The 17,083-nt window shown below is 39.9% G+C and overlaps 2 protein-coding genes across 2 annotated transcripts; one reads left to right on the forward strand and one right to left on the reverse strand.

Moving 5' to 3' along the window:
* Window positions 1-553: 553 nt before the first annotated feature.
* On the reverse strand, window positions 554-9,539 carry tm9sf1 (transmembrane 9 superfamily member 1). Its single transcript, XM_053342591.1, has 9 exons — window positions 9,049-9,539; window positions 7,145-7,356; window positions 6,259-6,390; window positions 5,415-5,537; window positions 4,826-5,184; window positions 3,685-3,839; window positions 3,249-3,434; window positions 2,275-2,548; window positions 554-1,776 (listed from the first exon to the last, which is right to left on the reverse strand). Exons 2-9 carry the CDS (start codon window positions 7,349-7,351, stop codon window positions 1,383-1,385), a joined length of 1,830 nt encoding a protein of 609 aa, XP_053198566.1. The 5' UTR covers window positions 7,352-7,356; window positions 9,049-9,539; the 3' UTR covers window positions 554-1,382.
* A 186-nt stretch (window positions 9,540-9,725) lies between these two features.
* fen1 (flap structure-specific endonuclease 1) lies at window positions 9,726-15,852 on the forward strand. The gene is made up of 12 exons (XM_053342441.1): window positions 9,726-9,782; window positions 10,242-10,360; window positions 10,756-10,858; window positions 10,981-11,083; window positions 11,461-11,524; window positions 11,770-11,879; window positions 12,413-12,549; window positions 12,889-12,955; window positions 13,156-13,287; window positions 13,377-13,528; window positions 14,050-14,164; window positions 15,699-15,852. The coding sequence occupies exons 2-12, from the start codon at window positions 10,279-10,281 to the stop codon at window positions 15,774-15,776; spliced, it is 1,143 nt and encodes a 380-aa protein (XP_053198416.1). The 5' UTR covers window positions 9,726-9,782; window positions 10,242-10,278; the 3' UTR covers window positions 15,777-15,852.
* Window positions 15,853-17,083: the final 1,231 nt, after the last annotated feature.

The following is a 17,083-nucleotide window of genomic DNA, read 5'->3' on the forward strand; positions in this document are numbered from 1 at the left end:
GCCATGTTTATATTCTTCTTTTCAAGTTACTTATTAACTGGGGGCATTTTTTGCCAGGCTGGGTGTACATATGCCTTGTTCATACTCCTGTTCAAAAGTGTTTTACTTTTTTACCATGAAGTTTTATTTTTATATGCAACTATTTAATGTATGTTAGTGTGTTCTTTGTGCTTGGTGATACTAGATGGGTCCAAGTTGGATGTATTCTTTGTATTACATAGTTTTTTGGAACCATATGAAGTACTAATACAGATCTGTGCACACATTTCAATGCATTTTTTTTCTATAAATACAGCTTACTTTGGCAAATTGTCTTTGTTTGACTTTGAGTGTTTTGTTGAGATGATGGTAAAATCTTGATATACACTTACTGAGTTGTCCTTTATTGGCTGCACAGCTGGGGTTAATATGACGATTGTGTCGTGATTGACATTTAACACCTACTATAGCCTTAAGTTCAACATGCATTATTTTCAATCAGCTATAAAGCAGTACAGTAGACAGACCTGTATAAAGAACTCTGCCAAAGGAAGATGCCCAAAGGTGTTTGGTGGCAATATTGTATTAAAAAGCATTTATTGAAAAGACTATATTTACATCAGAACCAAAATCACAGTCAATGGTGACCATAGAATACAATGACAATATTGCTCCCATCACCAACATAATGCAACATCTCTTCAATCTACAAGGCATCGTTCCTCTTATTCACTGCAGGGCTATGTGAAGCTTGACAGGGCCAGTGCAAAACATTACTTTGTCTATTACATTTGAATAGGCGGGCAGTTTTATATATGTGGGGGTGTATAATTGCAAGTAAACACTTGCACTGCTGCATAATCAATCAAAAGTGGAAAATGAATCAGTTGCCTGCGTGGGTAACCAGTGAAATGCAGGAAATTAGGATTGCAGATCCTGCCAAGCCTAAATAGACCAAGTAGGAACCAGAGCACATGATGCCGCACATCTGCGTCATACAATGAGAACCCATTCACTCATACTGTATTTCAGCAAACATTTTACCCATTCACTCCTGATAGGACACAATCATCCCTTTGTATTGTAAAATTCCATTTTATCCTTAAATATAAACCCCCCCCCCCCCCCCTGCCACAATCTTCATCTGCCCATCCATTCAACCAATGATCCCTTATTCCAGCAATGACAGCTCTTTAAATTCAAATTAGCTTCTGTCAACTCAAGGTAAAGGCCCCCGTTTCTCCTCCCATCAATACCATAGGAGGTGTGTGTATGTGCGTGTGTGTGTGTGTATGACTGAAAGAGCAAGGAGGAGGATGACGATTGTCCATGTGTGCTACGAGAAAATGTGTATTTAGAGCTGTTTGTGAATGCATCTATGTATGTATGTGCACATTTCATGCCTAGTCCATCTTGAGGCTACGGTAGATGTAACGAATAAATGCAAGTGAAGACCAGAATGACACACTGCCCAGCATCAGCGAGAAAACCAGCGCTGTGAGCAGAGAGTAGCCGAAGAACTCGGTGCTCTGTACCAGGCCGCTCATAGAGGACCGGTTCCGGTAGTAGAAAACAGAGTAGACGAAGATGAAGAGGCCGGTGGAACCGGTGCTCAGCACGCTCCTCCACCACCACCGGTAATCCTCACCGGACAGCAGGAAATAAGTAAGGGCCACAGAGATGCAGGCGCCCACAGATAGGAGGATGGCGAAGACGCACAGTAGGATACCATACAGAGTGTAGTGCTCTCTGCCCCAAACTGTGGCAAAGATGTAGTACAGCTCCACTGAGATGGCACTGTAGGAGAGAGGTGATGAAAAAGAATGAATAAGTGTCTAGACAATGACCTGAAGAGACTGCAATTTAAATCTTTTTTTTACCACTGGAGTACATAAATCTGTGCAGATGAAAGAAGAATCAACCACATCTCACCGGGAAAACACTTACTTTACCAGTAGTGCTGACTTAGAATTCAAGGTGAGCCATTTAGTGCAAACATTTTAAGATTTCATGCATTATCCAAACCAGTCTAGTGCTGAATAATATATGGTAATGCAGTAGTTAAATAGCAGAACCCCAAAAAGAAATATATTCAAATATAGGTCCATAAATAATAAACATTTTAACAAGACATTTTTCTACATTAAAACTGTTGAGATAAGAATAAATCCGGATTGCAAGCCCTAATTTCCTGTGTAAACTCTGTCTCTGTCTTCCACTTTTACATCCATGTGTTTTTAAAGCTTTATGCTGTTATATTAAAGCACCTCTTTTCCAGACATGAAGACAGCTCACCTGAATGGCAGGAAGCCGCCGATGGCCATGTGTACAGCTGCGTGTTTGTACCAGGGCTGTGTAGGGATCTGCCGGGGGATGTTGCGGGTGCGACAGGGGGCCTGGAAGCTGCCGGCTCGGTTCTTTCCCACGATTCCGCCGATGACAGTGAGGGGGAAGCCCACCAGTACCCAGGCTCCCAGCAAGAGGAGCACGGTGGTGGCTGGCAGGGCCTGGGTGGAGCCGCTCCACCAGTGGATTGAGTTCACTACGCTCCATGTCAGGAACAGGGGAGCTATGGCAATGAAGGACCAAGTGAACATAGATTATGATGAGCATTATTTAATTACTCCAAGTATGAGTGTTGCTAAAAATGACTTGAGATGACTTATAACACCTTCTAGTTTAAAATTGCCAGAGGGTTCAATCAACCTAATGCAGGAAGCACTGAAATGTGTTCTTAAAATGCACATACAAGTGATTTAAGAACATTTGTGACATTCATTAATATTCTCTTAAGTGCAACAGAAATGTTAAGTGTCGTACATGACATGAATAAGTTACCTCTGCCTTCATTTAGTGGGCAGAAACACTTATTTGATTTATAATCATAATTCCTAATCTGAATTACATTTGAGTTTAAATATCAAACAAAAATTAACAGAAAAAACATAGAACATGGAGCCTCATGAACAGGTGACATTCATCACTTTATTTTTCTCTTATTGCTTTGTTCACAATAAGAGAAAAATACATAATAATCATGCAATCATCAATTTTGTGCCAAATTCCTCCCTTTATATTATTATCTGAATTTGAACTGGCAGTTTTAATGACAGGTGGAAAGTCTAATGATGAGAGGAAAAATGTAAGTTATGATGAGGAAGAAGGATAGAGGATAGATGGAAATAAATGGTGGAAAAGTGTAAAGAAATGGTTTACTGGGAACGAGCATGTCCCCAAGTCTGTTATTGAAGCTTTGTGATCGGACTCACCAGAGAAGAGAGACGAGGTGAGGATGATGTTCCACACCCAGCGCTGGCCGTTGATTTGTGTGTAGAAGCTGCACGAGACGTAACCCGACACACAGCTGGTCAGAGCGTACAGGACGATGGCTGCAGAGTTGATGGCACCGTGGCGATGCACGTTGAACATTCCGAGTAATGCCATGACAATGATCGCTATAGGAACGAGGAGACATGAGGGTGATCAGACTCCTGTAGGTGAGCTCTGTATATGTAACCTTCATGTGTATGCTGTTATCACGTTAATTGTGCTGTACAAAGATTGTTTACAGGTCAGTGGTGCTCAGAAAACAGAACAATGGTAGCCCCTGTTACTATTTTGGAATTCAACAGACTTCTGTGTTTGTCTGTATCCACTTTGAGCCAAGTGTGTTGCCATCTTTGTGTGTAATGAATGAGTAATCACCTGTAGCAAGGGTAAGGAACTGAGCCCCCACTCCCAGCACGGCACATAGCAGGCTTTTATAAGGTGGAAACCTGAAGACGTCAGTGTGTATGATCTTCCAACCATTGTCTCCCTGGTCCAGATCATCACAGCCGCCCTCCTCCTCCACATTGTACCTGCAGGGGAAAGAAAAGTGATTTTATCTGGATGTTATTTGGTAGTCAACAAGCAGAAGCACTACAGGAAAACCACTCAACCCTCACACATCTCAGCGATTGTGTTTTGTGCTGTTCTGTATCTATATTATTGTTGGGTTTTATGTAAGGCCCACTTAGGGAAGGACATTGCAAATTAGTCTGAAAATGCTTATGGTATGTGCACTGAAAGTAGATCGACAAAGCATTTCTAAGTTGATGTAAAATAAGAATAAAGAAAGATGAAAAGACTGGGCTAATTTGCAACACTGCAACAAGAAAAAGTAATGTTAAAGATGTTTAAGTATCTATACTCCCTTAAGTCTGCAACCGGGCTTATGTATAATTAGCATGAGCAACAAGAGCAACTTTTTAAAGACCTTTTAATTGCTACCTGGACATGACTTCTGCTTTGAAAACAAAGTAAACCAATGAAGCTGAGAAAAAAAAAATAGCACAAGCATAATTAATAAGGGTTATTATTATTTTTATATTATTCATCAACTGACCATATACAGTAGTCCATAAAATGTAAGAAAATAAAAAAGTGAAAAATCGCCATCATAATTACCAAGACGACATCTCCAGAAAACATTTAAACAAAAATATATAAAACCAGAAATCTCCAAATCCCGCATTTGAGAAGCTGGAACCAGCAAATTCCTACATTTTCTGTCAGCTGACTAATGAAGTAATCGTTTAATTGATGCCAAAATAAAATTGGCGAACAAAATTAGCCATTAAGGAACATTCTATGAAGTAATGCAGACAGGATGCATATTGCACTCTAGCCTCAAAGACCTATCACAGCCTTTATGTGTCATAGCTGGCTCTTACTGAAGGTGCACTGAAGTCTTTATTAGCCACATTTAGTACTAGTAACATTTTCTTTTCATTATAGTCATGAAATATAAATATTCCAGCACATTAACGGAGAAATAACCATTTTGAGCTGCTTGCCAACTGACCTGGCGAAGTCATTCTTAAGGACCCGCATGAGGATGATGATGACGAAGCCCAGTAGTAGCACCACCAGTACCAGTGAGTTGATGATGGACAGCCAGTGGATCTCCAGTGTTTTGGGGAAGAACGAATAGTCTCGGAGGCGCTCGCCTCTCCGTGAGTGAGGGAGAGGAGAATCGAACCAGTGCACGCTGTAGGTGTGGGTGACCTTCACGCTGCCTCCGCCCACGCCGACTCCTCCCACCGCTGCACCCGCCCCCTCCTCCAGGGGAACGGGTTTGACGTCTTTCACTGAGACGTTGGCAAAAATCACTGAGTCGCCGTTGTACTCGATGTTAAAGTCTAGATGAGTCCACAAACCCACCTGTTGGAGGCGAGAGAGGAGAGAAAGGAGAGAAAGGAGAGAAAGGAGAACAATGGAGACAGTGAGAGGACGGAGCGAGTGATGAAAAGGATGACTGGTCTGTGAAAGCAAGTGTGCTTCAGCAGAAACAGGAACTTTGTGTAAAAGATAAAATCTTTAACACACTTCTCTAAGTCCCTAGTAGGAAACATAGTCAGTCCACGTGTGCAACAGATAGTGAGAAGCTTTACCTTGTGGCTGTGAGGCAAGAAGCCGCTCTCCTCTATATATCCCACAAACCCCCAGATGGGAATGTCATCCAGGACGAATTCAAAGTAGTACAGCTCCTCAATGGCCTCACGAAGCTCATCCACCTAGCACACAAGAAACATATCCAGGGTCACAACCCATGCACTGCAATCAAGACTAAAACTTCCAGTGCAACCATTATTTTAAGGTATTATTTAATCAGGCTAGTCACAAAATAAAACACATAAAAAAGACAGCTTTATTTATCACTAGGTTGTGGGCTTAATTCAATGAAACGTTTCTGATTGACTTTCTCTGCACTGTCACCCTTCTCTGAGTCCACACACTATACTGTAGCTGCTCAGGTGTGACGGCACACACTGCACCAGATCCTGAAACTGATACACACTGTGATGGCCATTTAAAACAACACCTTGGGGCAAGAAAAGCAAGCGCGCCTCAATAATGTGCAATATTCAAATAAGACTTTGGATTTCCATTTGATTATTGTTGTTCATGTAGGAAAAGTCTGCATGTTTTTTAGCCTTATCATGCTAATTCATTGCCAATTAGTTTCAAATCAAGTATGAAATGATGAATGCAATAAAGACAAGCATATTAGAAAGCTTGATCAAAATGACCTTACAATAAAGAATATATTTAAAAGGCACCAAATTCATGTCTTTAAAATGTCCACCACCCAGTGACCAGTTTATTACACACAGATGTTTCTATTTAAATCTATTAAAGCCACATTGAGCTGATAGTACTGAGAGTTAACTGATGATGTCTGGTAGTGTAAAAAGTATTGAGTTTAACGTGTTCTGTTTCTGTGTAAATAAATACCTGTTTCTCTGAAAGAGTTAGCTGGCAGAGCGTTTTCTTCTCCACGTTCTCTTTGAACCGGATGTGATATAAAGACTCTGCCATTCTGTCACCATCCAACACTTCACCCAGACTCAGAGACTTGTGATGCACCTGGAGAAGAAGAGTGACAATATGAGTGTTAGTTGGTTATAATTTGGAGTTCCAAACAGCATATAATGCTACCAGTCAGTGAAGAATAAAACTAACCTGACTATAATCACACTTTGTCATTGCATGCTTGTCTTAACATGTGGGCAATAGGTTAGTGCTATTACATATTGGGGTCAAACTTCCTATATGACTTTTCTTGAAAGGTATGAGTCATGAATCTTAGCATCTTTGTGTAATTGCTCAACTGCAAAATATTAACAGCAAAAAGATAGACACGTAAGTCTAAAGTTGGTCACACAAAGTGAACATTTCTCTTATCATCTTGTGTCCCTGATTGTACAATAATATCTTTTATGTCTTTTTTCTACATAAAAGGGTAGGGTTTTTTCATGCTGCATTCATCAAAATGGGTTCATAGATTATGTGGAAATTCTGCCAAGGCCTCTTCTAATAAGTCTCCAGATAAATAAAGACTCAAAGTACAGTCCATCACGACTTTAGGTCCCACTCCATCATCATCATCTTTTACATCAAGCCACAGAAAAAATAATGCAATTTCAAAAGATCCTATTTCTATCATTTGAATCTTGGAACTCTCACAAAAGTCCCTTCCAGATAAAAAGCATTTTTTTAAAGGAATTATTCAGGTTTCATCCTTACATTACTGTCTAAATTCTGCATGATGGAATAATCTCTGAGTCATTTGTGTATTACAGCAGCCCATTAGTACACAGTAAACACAACAAATACTGACCTTGTCCGGCCTGCAAACAGGCAGGGTGTAGAAGTGATATGTCTCCTGGGGGTTATGATAAGGGCCCACTTTGTTGACATATAGAGTCACGTTGTCCCCCTGCTTGTAGCCCACTGCCCAGCCTGAGAAAAAGCACAGGATCAAGACGCAGTGCAGGCCCATCGTCCTCTGGCAGCCACCAGGCAGGTGTCCTATTCCACGCTGCATAACCCCTGTTGCAGAGAGGGACAGTTCATCAGTTCATTTTGCACAGATGTGATTTAAACTGGACTGTCTGGACCATTACTTACAGTCTGCATTTCAAGATGAGGAATAAGCTCACATTCATGCTACTTTCACCGTATTCATATTTCAAGTGGAATCAAGGATATTATGCCACATCACTCCCTCAATATTCAAACACACACAGCAGAACATTTTGAAACACTATACACAATATAATGTATCAGTTTAATTTTTATTTGCCTGATATGAGTTTGTGAGTGTAGATTTTAGAGAGTGTTGCCTAAAGATCTTGTTTTAGGTTTTTACACTACAGGACTTCTGGTTATGATGGTGCAACACATTTCAGAAAGGTGGATTAAAATCATATTTCTTACAACATATCAAGAGCATTTCTAAGTGCATGCTAAATGTGCATGCTCATGGAGAGAATGAAATGATGAGTATGACAGTGCAGTTGTAATGTTCCCCTTTTCTCTCTGCACTAGCAGTATGTAGACAAACTAAACCAAAAATGAATGATCTACCACATTGTGTATTTAAAAGCATTAAAATAGTAGAGCCATACAAATTTGGTTACATGTCTTGTCCTAATCCTTCAAAGAGCCAAGTGGCTATGATTGCTTTTGGGGCAAGATATTAAAAGATACATTTTAATAGCGGATCAATAGTCAGTCATGATCTTGCATTTTAGGTCAAATAACAGCAACGGAAATGCAATCTAAACCTAGATGATAACATTTTCTACTGTCTGATATGCATAATCATCCTGACTATTGATGTTAACCACTGCAAAAAGTTTGAGATGTTTATTCTGAATCTATTTACCTCTGAATAATGTGGATTATTTTAATCAAACTGTAATAAGACTGTGAGGGGTGAGCTGGTTTCATACATACATCTGTCCTGTATCAGATCTCTGTTGAGTTAGAGAGAGAAAAAAAAAGAGGGGGAAGTCTCAAGAAGCTGATCTCTTGTAAATGATTTCCTGGTATGCCTCCTCAAAGGGGCATCAGAGCAGCTTATCTGGGCTTCCTGAACTTTTTAGTGCCAAACTCTCATTTGATGAAACTCTGCCAAGTTTAGGGATGTAATTTAACACATCATTCAGCTAAATAAGTAACAACAGGACAGACTGAGAGCTGAAGCCAGAGCAGTCATGCATTAATGAGCCATTTACAACAATGTTTAGTGATATTAGTGACAACTAAAGTACACCATTCTCCTGCTGTTATTGTTTTCAAACCATTTTATTTTAGTACATTTCCATCATTTTATTTCTGCCGTGCATTGATAACAAATTGTTTTATTCTTATTTATAATTTTCTTTGAGTTCATTGTCTGCACTTGTTCTGTCTTATTACCATATGTGAAGCACTTTAATCTGCACTAACCTGTACGAAAGGTGCTACACAAATAAAGTTTGATTGATTGAGTGATTGATCCATAGATCGATTGATTCCCCCTTTTCACTGGAATTAAGAATAAGAGCAAGGTCATGTGTCAAAGTGGCACAAAACGCAATGCACATTATATTAGTTTTATTATATTTGTGGAGAGAAACGTCACCACAATGAGGGGCCTGACTGTTTTTATTATCAAATAAAACACTACATCAACACTTCTCCCACCCACAGACGAAGACACGAATGCAGACAGAGCGTTGGTCTGATCTGCTCTACCTGAATCTCTGTAGTGTCACTTCAGTTCCAGCGGTGCAGAAGCAACAAAACCTGTCTGTCCGCCGGATTCCTCGGACTCCAGGCCCCGGCGGTCTCCTCTCTGCGTCGATACTGGAGCTCAATCTGCTGATTTACAGCGACACATCTTGGTGATGCAATGTCCCAACGTATTATACATTCATTGGGCTCTCCTCCGGGTACACCAAGTACTTTTTTTATTGACACATGAGACCGTGTAAGAAGAAGGGGTGCGACTCCACGTCACCTTAAAAAATAAAAATAACGACGGCTCGGTTGAGTTTTCCGGAGTGGGCGGAGAAACAAAAACAAAAAAAAACACACCTCCGACCTTACCGAATAGCACCCGGTAATATTTCTCCCTCGCGTACAATTTAAAATGACCATATGTTAAATTGGTGTTTTACTGCCACCAAAAACCATGATTTAAACGGCTTGAATCTCTACGTGTGTTATTCTGCCGTATTGACCGGATTTCCTCCAACCTTCAATGAACCAATCGGATACTTGCTTGTGACCACTCAGACCAGTGTAATCAAACCCGCAGAGTCGATGCGTAGCTCTTCAGCGTCCTTCCTGGTCCTTCTCGACACAGTGCTCGACAGATTAATAGGTAATGTCTGCCATTTGATTGCCCGCGAAATACACGCATTTCCCCGCGACGGAGACACAGGGGCATTAGTGTACGCAGACTGCCGTGTTAAATACTTAAACTGGTGAGTCCACATAAACAATAACAGTTTTACCTAAGCTATTACTGAAAGTCAGAGATGTCATTAGTTGCTATGCGTTGTATTTCCACACGAAAGGCGAATGAACTGAGTTTTAATACCTCCAGCTAACTGTACAGCTAGCTTACATTACAGGGCACGCTCTTTATCTCACACACCAAATTTCATTCAGGAAACTGACAATTTAAGGTAACACTGCCTTACTGTAAATGCACACACACGCAAGATTATAGCTTGTACCATACACAACCCATCACTAGTAGATTGTCTTTAAATTGCTGTGCATAATAACCAAAATGTAAACTTTTGTTGTTGTGTATGGTTCCTACATGTCAGCGTGAGGCTTTAACCCAAACTAACCACAATTGCCAGTGACAGAGGCCTGTAGAAAAAGTAGTCGGGACTGTGTGTGTATGTGATAAGAGAACTGATTTTGTTTTTCAGACTTTGGTGATTTCAGTGTGAGCTGTAGCCTATCACTATGGGAATACACGGACTTGCCAAGCTGATTGCTGACCAGGCGCCTGGTGCTATAAAAGAACAAGACATCAAGAACTACTTCGGTAACTGGTTCAGGTTCCTCTTCTACATATTGATTATGTGGCCTGCATAGAATGAGGGTGAGATCAAATGAAAGGTTATTGATTTTCCTCAGATAAACTGGGTCATTACTGTATTAGAGGGTGAATGCAACAAAGGCAAAAGATAATGGAGGGTAATCAGCCTCTTTTTGCGACTGCAGGCCTGAACTTTAGGAGAGAAACTGGAACAAATCAGTTTAAAGACACCCAGCCCATAAGAATCAGCTATAACTTGCATTATACTGTAATGAATAAAGGCTTACAAAAACAAGGCTATAGATTTTTGATGAAAGCATTATTCCTAATGTAGACACTTTGATAAAACGTGTTGTTTTGAACACAGTAAATAATTTAGCTCCTGTTCTGAACTTTTGCAGGAAGGAAAATTGCTATAGATGCCTCTATGTGCATCTACCAGTTCCTGATTGCAGTGCGACAGGATGGCAACGTGCTGCAGAATGAGGATGGAGAGACGACAAGGTGCAGTAGATCCCCTGCAGTACTTAAAATTCAGACCAAAAAGACATAGCAGGAGACACATTAGATACTTTGTTGGCAGAAGGCCTGAAATATTAATGCTTCTTACTTGCTCTCTTCCTCAGCCACCTGATGGGAATGTTCTACCGGACAATCCGCATGCTGGAGCACGGCATCAAACCTGTGTATGTGTTTGATGGCAAACCCCCACAGATGAAGTCAGGAGAGGTTTGTGTGTTTTCTTAATTCAACTGGTGCTGTTTTTTTTTTTTTTTGCATGCCGTCATTGTGGAAATGGCAATCAGATTCCAAATCTTGTCAATGTGGTTTGCGCTGCATCTAATTAATCTGTTTCACATGTCAACCAAACATTGTGGTCAGAACTGTGACCTTTTTTATCAGCATTTCTTGTTGTGTTGATGATGCTTAAGTCTTTTTTTGTACCATGTTTAACCATGGTATCAGTCTCTGTATTCTCTTATGTGTTTGATAAATCAGTAAACACAAAGACAATCTAAATATCTGTATGATGAACCATGTATTTTGCAAGGGGCAATCCATATCCTACGTGTCTTACTCTGTCCTTGCTCTTCCTTTCACCCCAGCTGGAGAAGAGAGTGGAGAGACGGGCGGAAGCTGAGAAGTTGCTTGCACAAGCCCAGGAACTGGGTACAGTTAACTAATTTGTCATAGTTATCCAAAATAATAGTTTTGAGTGGTGAGAATCTGGTTTTACTGAGTTAGATTTTGCACACGTAGATTTTGCTGCAGATAACAAGATGAGTGTGTTACGGAAAGTTATTAGGAATGTAAACCAATCAGATCTCAGGTTGACGATGAAATCCATTTTTTTTTAAATATAATAATATATATTGTGTATTAATATGTTTGTAAAACTTCCTGTCTCAACCTAGGTGAACAAGAGAACATTGACAAATTCTCCAAGCGTCTGGTAAAAGTCACTAGGCAGCATAATGATGAGTGCAAGAAGCTGCTGACCTTGATGGGAGTCCCTTACATCGAGGTTAGATCTTTGTTACAACTTCTGCTAGATTTTGTAATATTTCCTTAGTTGTATTGACAGTCACAATGACTCCAGTAAATGATTTAAAATAATTATTCACTGGGTGATGTTTTTTCAGTTTTCTAATCTAATCTTAATAGTATATTGTATCTGCATATTTCGGTTATCTCATTAAGTGTAAAGGAATAATAACCCATACCTATTCCATTGCGTGTAGTCAGCCCATTTAAGATGTATAAATGGGCAAAAGTTTATCTTTTTATTGTGCCACAAAGCATGGACTGCTCATGCATTATGATTTGCAACCATGGTAAGAAAAATATTGTTGTTTTTTGACATGTGAAAGTGAATGGCCCTAACCTTCAATGCATCTGGAGAAATGTTTAAGTAAATCTGCAGTTAATGTATAGTAAAGTTCCTGCTTTGCAGTATGTAAAAGGCTAATTTTTATTTTCCACATGTCAGTAAAGTCAGACATTACAGCAGCTCTGGGTGACTGACTGGATGAAATGTAATGTGATATATTTCTGCAGGCTCCATGTGAGGCTGAGGCCAGCTGTGCCGCTCTAGTGAAAGCAGGCAAGGTCTTTGCCACAGCAACAGAGGATATGGACGGGTTGACCTTTGGGACGAACGTCCTGCTCAGACACCTCACTGCCAGCGAAGCAAAGTAATGTTGCACTCACATCTCTCTGTTACTGCATCACTGATATCTGCCGCTAGGCTCTATAGAAGACATGTTTGGTGACTGGATATTTTCCTGTTCTCGTGTAACCTTTGAACTAATATTATTTCTATACCTGACAATGTGCAATCACTATCATTATGCTTTATTATTCATAAAAATGTTAATACTGTTGCACAAAAGAACATAACTATCAAATCAATCAAAGCCTCTAACAGGAGACAATGTGCCCAATGTTAAAAATAATTTTAATTGAATTTAATGGCAGTATATTTCTATATGCATTTGATAATACATCAAAAACATGTATGTATTTTTTTTTAGGAAACTTCCTATTCAAGAATTCCACCTTAGTCGCGTCATGCAGGAAATTGGCCTGACAAATGAACAGGTAAAGTTTTTTTGTGAGAAAGGTGCAGAACATTATACTGTAACATCATGTGATATTTTCCATCTGAGGTAAAATTCAAGAAGCATTTCCTCTGATTTTAACATGTTTATTTAGCAACTTGCAACAGTTTAACAGAAATGTGTATGTCACACCAGGGGTGACTTTCTTGTAACAGTTTCTCTCTCTGTGGTTCGTCCCAGTTCATAGACCTGTGTATCCTGCTGGGCTGTGACTACTGTGGCACCATCAAGGGAATCGGCCCCAAGAGAGCCATTGACCTGATCAGACAGCACGGCTGCATCGAGGAAATCCTAGAAAACATTGACTCTAATGTAAATGGATGTTTCCTCAACCCTGAAACCCATTATACAAGTTGATTTGGTTCTGAGTTTCAGTGTTTTTCTTGCTTACCTTCATGCAGAAGCACCCTGCTCCAGAGGACTGGTTGTACAAGGAGGCCAGGGGCTTGTTTTTGACTCCCGAGGTGGTGGATTGTTCCACAGTGGAGCTGAAGTGGAATGAACCGGATGATGAGGGACTGATCCAGTTCATGTGCACTGAGAAACAATTCAGGTAAAATATCAGCAGCCTCACTTTTAATGCTGATGGTTATACAATATTTGACCACAAGGCTGTGCTGTTGGTCATGTAGAGGCAGAGTTTATGACACTGGAGTCACGAGAGCACATAACCTTTTTGGCCTGGACTGCTGAGCGTGATAGTGGCTGGCCGATTTGCTTGCTTGATGTTACATCATCTGTTGGCCAAAAGCCACAGCTTCCTGTATCTGTTTCTAATTAAAACCCCTCTAGTATTTCACACACAGTCCAGCGATATAATAGGTTTTGGTGTTGTTAGATATGATATAACCCCATGTCATTTAGTAATTTGTGTTAATGTTGTACTAACGCTCTCCTCTCCTGTGTAGTATGTCCTCTGAGTCAGAGACATAACAGATATGCGATGAGTTGGTGTTTTTTTACTGTGAATCCCTTTGCACACCAGCTAAATCATGAATGATAGAAATGGCATTGTCTATAAGGTAACATGCAACTTTTCATTTATGATTTCTTTATTTGTGTGTCTGTGTGCAGTGAGGACAGAATCCGTAATGGTTGTAAGAAGATCTTAAAGAGCCGGCAGGGCAGCACACAGGGACGACTGGACTCTTTCTTCACTGTCACAGGATCTCTTTCCTCCAAACGGAAGGTACATTTAGGAAAACTACAATACATCTGAATACATGCAAAGTAACAGGATGATTGGTACAGTGATGACATGTGTTTCTGTGATGATTGTTGATCTGCAAAGATGAAATCAGGAATTCTGTATTAATACATGATTTATTCATGCCTGGTTTGTGTCTGCATGCATGAGACAATGACAAAGATTTGCTCCAGAGCACAAGGTCCTTATAGTCTTACCGGTAGATCAGATATCTCCAGTAAGCATCTTCTGGGGCTCTGCCAGCTATTCTGGTCTGATATTAGTCATTGTAGACATGTTTTTCTAGACAAGATAGCTTGAACATCCAAAATAAGACTGCTAGACTCTATTTAAAAATAAATACAAACATCTTGCGGTCAGCGCACAGCGGATGGCGGGCATGGCGCATGTGTCTTTGTTAGTTTCCCCTGGCGCAGTTGTCATTTTCTCGCCCTGCGCCCACGTTGTCTAAATAGAAAATGCACTTGCACCAGTCTGTGCGTCTATGGGCGTTTTGGTCTCAAAATGAGGTGTGGTCAGGCGTGTTGGTGGCGCGTTGCTATTTTGAGGCAGAGGAAAGCGATTGAGCTACTGACCAAAAAAAATCAGGTCTAAAGTCCCTAGCGCATATTTTACTGTTATTTAAGGGGCGCATCATTAAGAGTCCAATATGCACCTATATAGGCGGGTGCGCAGCGTGCAGACACTGTACCTGTTATGCACAACGACGAGCAGCAGCACACAAACATGCACAGCATTACAAATAAAAGACCACAATGTGAATTCGTATTATGATGTACATCAACATATTAAAAATACATGTCATATTAGTTAGTCATAATATTTATCAGAATTAATTAATTGTAAAAAATGGAGAGTGCCGCTGCGGACAGTCCTAACAACCTATGAAAGTCTATAGCCTCTGAGATGCTGCACAGTGCCATTACGCATAGTCACTCACTGTTTATTAAATCAGCTGATGACACCAGGCTGCTGCAGTATAACCACACACACCTCTACACTCATCAGACTGGTTGGTTATATCTCCATATTCTTCCTTTATATGAATTCAATGTGAGGTTAGCAGCTCATCAGCCAACTTTCCTTTCAGCAAAAGTAACTCATGTTATATTATTGAAATCCATTGCTGGGTAAATGCGCTGTTATAATAGCAATCCGCCAAAGTGACAGCGCTCCTGTATATTAAAGGGAATGGGAGATGACACTCGGTGGTTTAACGCGTGTTACGCCCAAAACACGCCTATGATTAATAAGGGGACTTAAGTCCATCCTTTTTAGACCATGCGCCTGGCTCAGTGTCCGTTTTTCCGCCATTAAAATAGCAAAAGTGGATTTGGACCCGCCCAAAAGGCACTTCCGCTTCACGCCATGCTCTATAGATCATTAAAATGGGGCCTACAGTGTCTGAATCTTTGTCTAATCTGTCTTTTTTTTTTTTGTACATGTGTTTTTCAGCATTGTTTTTTTTGATTGTTGGACTCATGGGTTGTTTGTTTTTTTTTTAAATCTTACTTAGGAGCCTGAAATTAAAGGATCAGCTAAGAAGAAGCAGAAGACTGGAGCTACGCCTGGCAAATTTAGAAAGGGCAAATAGACTGAACAAAGTGCTCTTTTTATTCCTATGGGAAGTAATTATCAAGACAAATGAAAACCTATTACATAGAGTTTAAAAAAAAGAACAGGTGTGACAGGAGGAAGTTGACGTGACTTTAAGGTTAAAAAAAAAAAAAAATCCAAGCTACATTTTTAGTTTTACTTTGTATGTTAGGGTGAAAGTGTGTTTTCTGTTATGGAATAAAAGTACTGAATGTTTTGTAAAGAAATGTGTTCTTTGCCTGATAAATCAATCATTTATAAAATGTATAATTAAGTTACACACAACTGCTGTCCATAATATTTTGTTCCCCTCTCGTCGGTTGGACAAAATAATAGGAACACTTGTTTTACTATAGTGAACTCCAGTACACCACCAGCAACCACAACCTTAATAATAAACAAAGTAGAATCATTTCTAACGGTGTCAACAATTCTGAAATTTAGAATTAATGGCAGTGCTGTGGATTGCATTAGATCATGCAGTTGTTCCTAATGGAGTTCTTGGTCAGTACATTGGTACATTGGCAGACAATGCAAACCTGTATACAGAATATTCTTATAGCTGCATTTGAAAGAACACATACATGCACATATTTGCCTATCACTTTACATTCACCTGCATACAACTTCCTCATGGTGGTTAATAGCTTTTAGTTTCCCCATGATGTCTGATGTTTTGTGGCCATAAAAGTGAGCATGAAACAAGAATTCTGAACATGGGGATGTTTATCTGTGGCTTGTTATCAACTAGGCAGAAGTAATAAAGACATGAGGTAGGGGATATATACAAATTAGTCAAGGCTGAGGAGTACAGAGGGAAGGTTGTTTAGTTGCTTTGCAGTAGGATTCTCATAGCGTCTACACATAGCTTTCTGCAACAAAATCATTCATTGGTAAGTAAAATTTATATTAAACCTTAGTGCTAAGTGCATCATTTTAAAAATATAAGTTCTGTATATATCTGAATTTCTGATTTATATGCTGCTCAAACACACCAGTTGGTATTTGAAGGTAACAGCAGGAATGATGGTTTGGGATGTTTTTGCCATGGTTCTGTCTGCTTTCATTGTGTTTTCTGGGTTTTTATTGTGTCATTAGTCCTGCCTTGTTCTCAGTATTTTCCCCAGCTAATCAGCTCCTTTCCTATTAACCTCTTTCATTCGCCTCGTTCCCCTGACCTGAACTTCTTCACCATCTCATCAACTGCTCCTCATCCCCTCGTCAGTTTAGATTGTATTCAGTTCACTCTCATTTAGGCCTTTCCTGTGGCATAGATTCTGTTCATTTATAATTCTGCTTTTGGAT

This window comes from Scomber japonicus, chromosome 21, assembly GCF_027409825.1.
Source record: "Scomber japonicus isolate fScoJap1 chromosome 21, fScoJap1.pri, whole genome shotgun sequence".
NCBI classification, from domain to species: domain Eukaryota; kingdom Metazoa; phylum Chordata; class Actinopteri; order Scombriformes; family Scombridae; genus Scomber; species Scomber japonicus.